Source organism: Asparagus officinalis, chromosome 2 (genome assembly GCF_001876935.1).
Source record: "Asparagus officinalis chromosome 2, Aspof.V1, whole genome shotgun sequence".
NCBI classification, from domain to species: domain Eukaryota; kingdom Viridiplantae; phylum Streptophyta; class Magnoliopsida; order Asparagales; family Asparagaceae; genus Asparagus; species Asparagus officinalis.
The window spans coordinates 24,680,454-24,688,622 of record NC_033795.1 but is presented as its reverse complement, the minus strand read 5'-3'; the positions used below and the strand labels follow the sequence as shown (position 1 = coordinate 24,688,622).

The window sequence follows — 8,169 nt, the reverse complement described above, 5'->3', positions numbered from 1 at the left end:
CATGAGCATGATCAAAGAGTTTCTACAGCCACGAAGAGAGTCAGTACTTGTAGAAGACAAGGAGAAGGTTTCCATGATGCTTCCCATGAGAGTGATCGATCAGCCCGAGCTTTCTCTAGGACCCTCTATATCAGTTAACTTGGAATCAGATGCAAATTTTTGCAAGAAGCGGAAGCATAGTACTTGGGACGGGTCCCTGAGTGCTACTCAGAGAAGCATTGAGCTCCAGCTCAATGATCCCTTGCCCATGGATTGGGAGCAGTGCCTAGACCTACAAGTGAATTTCTCTCTCTTTTATACTTGGTTTTAGTATATGTGAAGGATGCTTTCTCAATGTCTATCCACCCTATACTATATGGTGAGCCTGAGGGACATCAATCATTGGATTAGTGAAGAAATCCCTAAGTACTAGTGATCCAACGGTTGATATCCCTTTCATGTACCATTGCTTCTCACTTTTGCAATAATGACTGTTTTACCATTCCCTCTCCCATTTTATTTCCTAACTATCTTGGTGTTTGTTATTGGCAGTCTGGGAGGATGTACTACTTGAATAGGAAGACATTGCAGAAGAGTTGGGTGAGGCCAAGGGAGCAAAATCTAGACTTGGAGCTCAACATTTCAACTCTCCCAAGCTCGAAAGTGAAGAATCAAGCCAGCTCTAATACTACTAATACAAGTCAAGGACAGCATCCCATAAAGGATACAAATTCAAGCAGCAGCATGGTTGCAGTTGCCTGCCGCAACTGCCACCTCCTCGTCATGCTCTCAAAGTCTTCGCCCTCATGCCCAAATTGCAAATATGTGCACTCGTTGCCCCATCCTGAACTTAGAAAGATTGAGGCTGTGAAGCCATTGGAAACTCTAAGCCTACTGCATTAGATTCCAAGAGGAAGAAGATAAGGAAGACTCCAGTAGAAATAAGAAACCACCTTGTTGATAGCACGTAATGTAACCATGTAATGTAACCATAGACAGATGTTTAGGAACTTGTATGATTATGAACTTTCTTATTGTCAACTACTCTAGGGTCGTCCAGGTTCTAAACTATGCAACTCTTGGTCTTTGTTTATGAGAAGGTATCCAATGGTTCTGATCTATGACATTGATAGAGCGATATCAACCCTTGGACCAGTGCAAAAAACCTTAAAGTCTAGTGAACCATGGGTTGATATTTGTTTGGTGCACCATTAATATCATGGACGGGACCACTCCAAACCATTGGATACTTCCTCTTAAGTTTGATGGATAAGACCGCAAACAATATACTAATTTTGCACTGGAAGAGGGGGAAATGTGGGTTTCTTTCTCTAGAAACCGCTAGCTATCATTAATTAATTATGAATCTCTAAGAACCCCACATTTTTGGATCATGCAAGAGTAATATGCAATTTGCAGTCCAGCCTGTTGTGCCTCGAGAAACCAAACCAACTGTCGGAAGAGACAAGCCAACACAACCAAAACAATAGTACAAACACAATAACACCAGTTTTAACATGGTTTGGCGAGATGCCTACGTCCACGGGGCAAGGAGGGGGGAGTTTTTACTATTAGAAATCAAGAAGAACAAACTAGGGTTACAAATCTCTCATAAACCCTCAACAAATTAACTCTCAATCTCTCCAAACACTCCTAGAATAGAAGCCCAAAGAAAACCCCTTCAATCTGCTAAAAACCTCTTGCTTATAAACCCTAGAATCGAGTATGGGTATTTATAGAAAACCCAAACGAAACGGGTCTGGAAAACAGACCCAGCCCAAAACCGTTACGGCGATCGACCGTGAGGGTCGACCGCGATCCATCGCGGTCTACCGCCCTCAATCCCAGAACAGCCCCAATCTCCAGCAACTTCTGCGGTCGACCGCGGTGGTCGACTGCCACGAAAACAGAAACTTCTGCGGTCGACCGCCACGGTCGACCGCCACAGGTGCAGACGCACAGTAAGGACTGTGCACAAACGCGGTTGACCGCCAAAGCCCGCGGTCAACAGCCAAACTGCCAGAAGTTGAAACTGAGCCTGAATCTGCTATTCTACCAATTCTATAAATCTCCACCTCGGCGAAGATTCTACCAAACTGAGCCGACACCAACCAAACCAATGCCTCACTTGTTGCATCCAGTACGCCATGGTAACGGAGTCATAACAACGGACCCCATCCACAACATGTCGAGACCCAAATGGGAGTGCGAACACTCACCTCAAACCAAAAGTGTCTACTCACCAAATCGGCTGCATCAAAACTGACTGCCTACGTATCCTTTCCAAGGAATCAAGCATTCACGTAGTTCACCCCCATGGCCTCCAAAGGCCCTCAATCCAAACTGCGGCTGATAGCATCATCAACGACTCCAAACTGAAGTGATCCAAACACCTCCACCTGAGGTGAAACAATGGTCGTATCCAAGCTATATCCACCAGCTGCACTCGGATCTACCAACTCGTCATCCGCATCCGTATCCACATGACTCCCACGCTATGCTACCTCAGCTGGAAAGCCCAATAATGTAGAATAACCTGGAGCATGTGGGGTAAGCTCCACCCAATGTGAAGTAGCATCACTCTCCACCCGCTGCGGTATCCCTCTGATCTGATCAATACTCTTTACCTGCCAAGAGTCCAAAGTGACAAACCTGCTCAGACCAAACTCAGAAGTTCCTAACTGATAGCTGAATGAACTCCTGAATCCCAAATGCGTAATCGGATCCAATCTCACATCAACGATGTGACCAAGTGCTGGGTAGCCAAATATCCGACGTTGACCAAAATCTGAAGCAGCTCCACCAAATCTAACAACTCTACATGCAGCAGTCGGCAACCTCATAAGATGGCCCAAACATGTCAAAGCCTGAATACCAAATCCACTGCTCGACAACCAACGTCGATCCTCCTCCAGAAAAGAACGGCTCACTAGATCCGCCATCTCATCACGTCGCATCACTGTCTCCTCTCCTCTGAAGTGTCTCTAGCTGCCATGAGCTCGACACCAATGCAAGAAAGGACCCATACTAGAACTAGTACTATGGGTAACCTTTCTGCCCATACACCTCCTCCATCTGTTACGAACTACTAAGGCTTCATACCAACGGGACTTGGTTCCAACCCATAAATACCTAGTACAATCCCCAACATAGGAAATGAAATAACCATTACCTCCCGATGATGTCTCCTCGGAAGGCCCCTTAATGCCTGACTGAACACCTCCAATAAGACCCCTCGATCGGTGGATAGAAGTGTCTAACTCCACCTCGGTCTTCTCGCTCATCTCACTGTGCTCAAAGGTCTTCACCCTGTAGGTCATAGCACTTCTTAATAATCTGTGCACGGCATAGCCAATCATATACCCCAGCACTAAATAATGCCACAGTCTAGCCAAAGAAGTCGTCAGCGCTCTATCAATCACCGTGCTCCCAAGCAGATAATATAAGTTACTCCTCCTGACGCCCTTCATCACAATCATGGACCCCAATGTGATCTTCAAGCGAGAGATAATATAAGTTACTCCTCCTGACGCCCTTCATCACAATCATGGACCCCAATGTGATCTTCAAGCGAGGATCCGTCAAGGTCACCTTATAGCCTGCTGCCTCCAATACCCCAAGTGAAATGATGTTCTTCCTTAGTTGAGGAACAAACCTCACATCAACCTGTAAGGTGAAAATTTGATTTCCCGAAAACAGTGAATTTCGTTTGTATTAATAAGAAAGCTTATTACAAACTAATAATCAAATGTTTACAACAGAAGCAGAGGGAATGCCCTCTTTGTTTTGTGTGGGGACTTTAGGTGGCTATAGGACGCTTCGCTCGATGCTCGGGTCGAGTCTGCTTCCCTTGGACCGTTCGATCGGGGTTGCTGGAAGCTTCAGTACTCGGTAGAAGCTCGAGTCGAAAGAGTTCGGGTCTGCTTAGTTCGCCGGCGATCGAAGCTCGGAACTAGGCAATGGCGCTGTAACACAAGGGTTATGCGAATAGCTTGGTCTCAACTTTTTTCTCCAAGTTTTTTCGACCTCTCCTAAAGCTTGCTGGAAGAGGCTTTTAAATGGAAGAAGGACAGCTTGACTATTCCTTGAATTATGGGATGTGACCATACATTGTTCGGAGACATCCTGCTAGTCATTCGTACCGTCAGTGGTCATTCGAAGAGCTGTGCTCTGCATCACGCTACGTAGGAGTGGGAAAGCCCCTCCTCGTATGCGTGACAACGGCTGTCAGATGCTTGCGTGGATCTGACCAAACACCGAGCGCCAGCGACTCTCGTCCTCTTGCTTGGACAACTGAGGTGAGCCGCATTTATGAGGGTGCAGGCTGTTTCGGCGCCTGTCCGCTCATTCGTACTGTGGACGGCCATCTGACGGGCCTGGAGTCAGGCCAAGAGGGGCGGGAAAGCGTGTTCCTGGTACTCGAGTGGGTTTGGACAGTTCGCCGAATGCTGGTAGATCCGTCTCCTGACTCAGACAGCCGAGGTGAGTCGCATTTATGAATGCTCAGGTCGACTCAATACCTGTCCAATCCTTCGTACTATGAGCGGCCGCTTGACGGCCTTGGGGTATTGTGCCCTCTCTCTTTGGGTCGAGAGAGAGAGATGGGAAGGCCCATCTTAGCACGTGGGGTAGCGGGTGCGGGTGGCTTCGAGATTTGCAAGCGGATTTGACTTTGGACTCGGGCGGGCGAGTTGCGTTAAAGGCGAATTTCCGCTATTCTAACTGATCTCAACTCGTGCAGGCGAGTCGATTATTCAGGCGAATCTGGAACCGAGCACGTTTGACGACTATGCGGCTTAGGCAGGCGACTTCTTGAGGGCGAATTTCCTGTAGGCTTATCAGAGGTATTTTTTACCATCTACAAGACCCCCTTCAAAGTTTTCAGACCTAAACTGGCTTGCGTGGGGTCTGGAATACTTTGAACGAAGAAATTCTCGGCGAAGCAAGCGCATTTGATTGCATTTGATTTCTTTTAGGATTTTTAGCAAACCCTCAGCTATCAACGGGTTTGATGTGCCTTTACCGATTACCGTTTGAATCGGGCTAGTCATACTATTCCCCTCAGTATGATGAGTTGCTGGACAGTTTCTCTTAGGCTTAACACTAAGATTTCTGCTCTAACCCTTAGCCGTCTGAGGCGTGGGTTTAACCGTTTAAGCGAGGTCATTCTATTGGCTTCGCTTGTAATTTTACCTTTAAGGGCGAATGGATTGTCAAGGCGAAATTAGTCTTTGGGGAGCCAAATTTCATGCGACTCGTGGGGTCGGGCCAAGTATTCGCAGGCGAGACCTCCCCCTTTTTGGGGCGGAACCAGATTAGATGGGAGATGGGCCATGTGTCTGCCTATAGGGCTTCGTGCTTCCCAGCCAAGGTGGCGCGGTCTCGTCGGGTCATGGTGATCGTGACTTGACAACATGATGTCAGCTTCGTGTGTTTCGCCCCACGACGCATCGTGGCCGTGGTTTTCGAACCTGGCCGTTAGATCAAGTCGGGAGTTTTGGTTCGGTTTTCGGGCTTTGACCGGCCCGTTCCCTTTTTCAATGGCTCTTCCGCAACTGTAGAACGAGTTGTGAAGGACAATCTGGGTCGTCGATTTCGATCGTGGCCACGTCTCTTGAACGTGAGTGTCTCGTTTTGCAAGTGCCATCAGAGCCACGCAAGCCCTTTCGCCTTTAAATAGGTTTCGTCCTTTTCCTCTTTTTGAAAGCTATTATGTGCGAAAATCTCCCAAAAGAGAAAGAATTCCCGCTTCGTTTCAATGGCGCTGAAATCCAAGAGGTGTAAAGGGAAAGGGTCTCGGACGCTACTCCGACCGCTTGTCCGCCGGTGCGACCGCCGACGTGCCTGAGGCGCGCTCGGGTAAGTTGAGAAAGTTTGCTTTAACGTTCTCGTGTTGGTCACCGCTGTCGTGCCAGGAAGATGAGTCCTGCTCATTTTACCTTGGTGGGTTAGGCAGTCCCCGTGATTTTGGTAAAACTGCCCCTTTTCAGGCGGATTTTACCTTCATCCGCGTTGGGCGATTCTAACCTTTATAGGCGAGATTGGTCTTTATCAGGCGAAGGTGAACTCGTTTTTGACAGGCGAGTTCGACTTTCATCTTGTAAAGGCGAATGTGGCTTATGAAAGCGGATCTCGTCATGTCGGGCGAATTTCGCTCCTTGACAGGCGGATCTGTATCTGCCTCCTGATTTTTCTTAACTTTGTTTTGCAGCGACCTTTTCCGACCAAGCCCTCCCAAAGGGCGTGGCCACCGGCCTTGCCGGGGGTGCGGGTAATCCAGCGCCTCCCCGATTTCCTTCCTTGGGTATGGTGCCCGTGTTCTCCGCCGATAAGCCGGTCGGTTCGACAAGGAGAGTCACCGATGGGTATCACTTAATGCTGCGTGAGTTGACTACTGACGCGGTGTTGACAGACGAGGACAGGGCGGAACTGCCGAAGCCCCAATTTTTGTTTGGCGATTCTGTCACTGATCCTTCCGTTCTGCTGCTCAAGGAGAGCAGGTGGTTGCGCATAGTGGAGGGGACTCACTATTACCTTCCTAACATGCCAAAGGGGTTCTCAATCGTCGAGCTACGGCCTCTCGTGGTCCCTCGAGTGATGAACTGGGACTTGACCCCTACTCAGGACGGGGTCACCTGTGGCGTCTTTACAGGCTCCACGGCGGGATATGGGGTGGAGGGCTCATGTAAGCGCGTGACGGGTCTGCGCCCTGGCCTACTGTCTAATGAGCCGCCTGTAGGGGAGTCGACGGCGGTAGCAGAGACCTTCCGTCACCGTTTCTTTCGAGTAGGTGGGAGTTTTCCCCCAAAGGACTTCAGAGCCCCGGGTGGGTATATTCGTACGTCCCCGACCAAGATGAAATCGACCAGATTTCCGACTGTTCCCCCTTGGTAGTGGAAACTCTGTGGGAGTTGCTCTGCCATTATCACATCTGCCTCAGCACCTTGGGGGCTAGGGATCACAAGGGGAAGAAGAAGAGGACTCCGGGGATCAGTCACAAGAATTGGGCTGACTATCTGTTCCCTGGGAACGATGTCAAAGGGAATCCTGCTCTTCCTCTAGGCGGGTGCGACCAGGCTGAAGTGGAAAGGAGGATGGCTGAAGAGGAAGCCACCATAGCTCTCGATCATGACGAGGGCGGGTTCAAATCTGGAACGGTCTTCCATTCGTTCCCCCACCAGGCCATGTCCCCTATCTCTAGGAAGGCTTTGCTTGTAGGGTATCTCATGTTGTGGCTCAAGAGGTGCGTAATCCCCACTCACTCTTTTGAGGCTATTCCCGTAGAGGTCGTGTATCTTGCGGTTTGTTTAGCCTACGGGAAGTCCTATTCCCTGGTATCGGCGATGATAGCGTGTATTCACCGGGGGCTCCGCACTCTGACGGCCCAATTCTGTCATGTGTCAACTACCGACGAGGGGAATGGAGAGGTCATCAGGACTCCTAATCCCAGAGTGGGGCTGCCATACACCTACTTGATGGCGTGGTTTGTTTACCACTGCGAGTGTTTGATGAGCGTCCCCGCGACTCTTCAAGGAGACAGGTTCGTTCCGTTCCTTGAGCGTTTGGAGATGTGCTCTTGGAAGTGTAAAGACATTCATGATGCGCGGAAGACGCTCTCCTATTTTGTCCACTACAATTTTCGTCGCTTCTTCCCTTACTTCAGCGGAGGAAGATACGACGAGTCTCTTAGGGACGTGCCGACGGCGGACCGCCCCACAGCTCTCTCACGTGGCGTTTTTCAATGGTTGGTGAATATTCGACCGGGGTATCACATTCTACGCACAGGCTCTGTGTGCTATCTCGAGCCGTATATCCCCTGCAGGTTCGCCCGTCAGTTCGGGTACGACCAATTGTACGTGGGCAACGCCAATCCCCGCCTACACTTCGAAGGAGGACTGGTGGATAGAGCTCGGGGATGGTTCTGGACCCATGCTAGTGGTACCCAGGCTTGTTTTGAGCTACCCGGGAAGGATCGCGATTTGCATCACACGCTTCTATACTGCCGGTGGTGTCGGGGCGCCAGTGCTAACCCCGCTGGTTTCTGGTTCCAGAGCTCATGTCTGGCGGAGCGCGATCGTCCTCTCAGGGGGGTTCTCCGTTCTTCAAGGCGAAGGGGTCATCAAACCGCTAGGGAGCTGTTCTCAGAGGATCCAGTGGAGGACCCTGAGAGTTTTGACGCCGGTTTAGACG

General features: G+C 49.7%; 1 protein-coding gene across 1 annotated transcript; it reads left to right on the top strand.

Annotated features, from left to right (window-relative positions):
• On the top strand, positions 7–1,023 carry LOC109829463. Its single transcript, XM_020396574.1, has 2 exons — positions 7–277; positions 532–1,023. Exons 1-2 carry the CDS (start codon positions 8–10, stop codon positions 880–882), a joined length of 621 nt encoding a protein of 206 aa, XP_020252163.1. The 5' UTR covers position 7; the 3' UTR covers positions 883–1,023.

Excerpts from the sequence above, each read along its gene's own strand:
- LOC109829463 (XM_020396574.1), top strand. The coding sequence starts at position 8 with ATGATCAAAGAGTTTCTACAGCCACGAAGAGAGTCAGTACTTGTAGAA. Across the intron at positions 278-531 it reads AGCAGTGCCTAGACCTACAA|TCTGGGAGGATGTACTACTT; the intron begins GTGAATTTCTCT and ends TGTTATTGGCAG.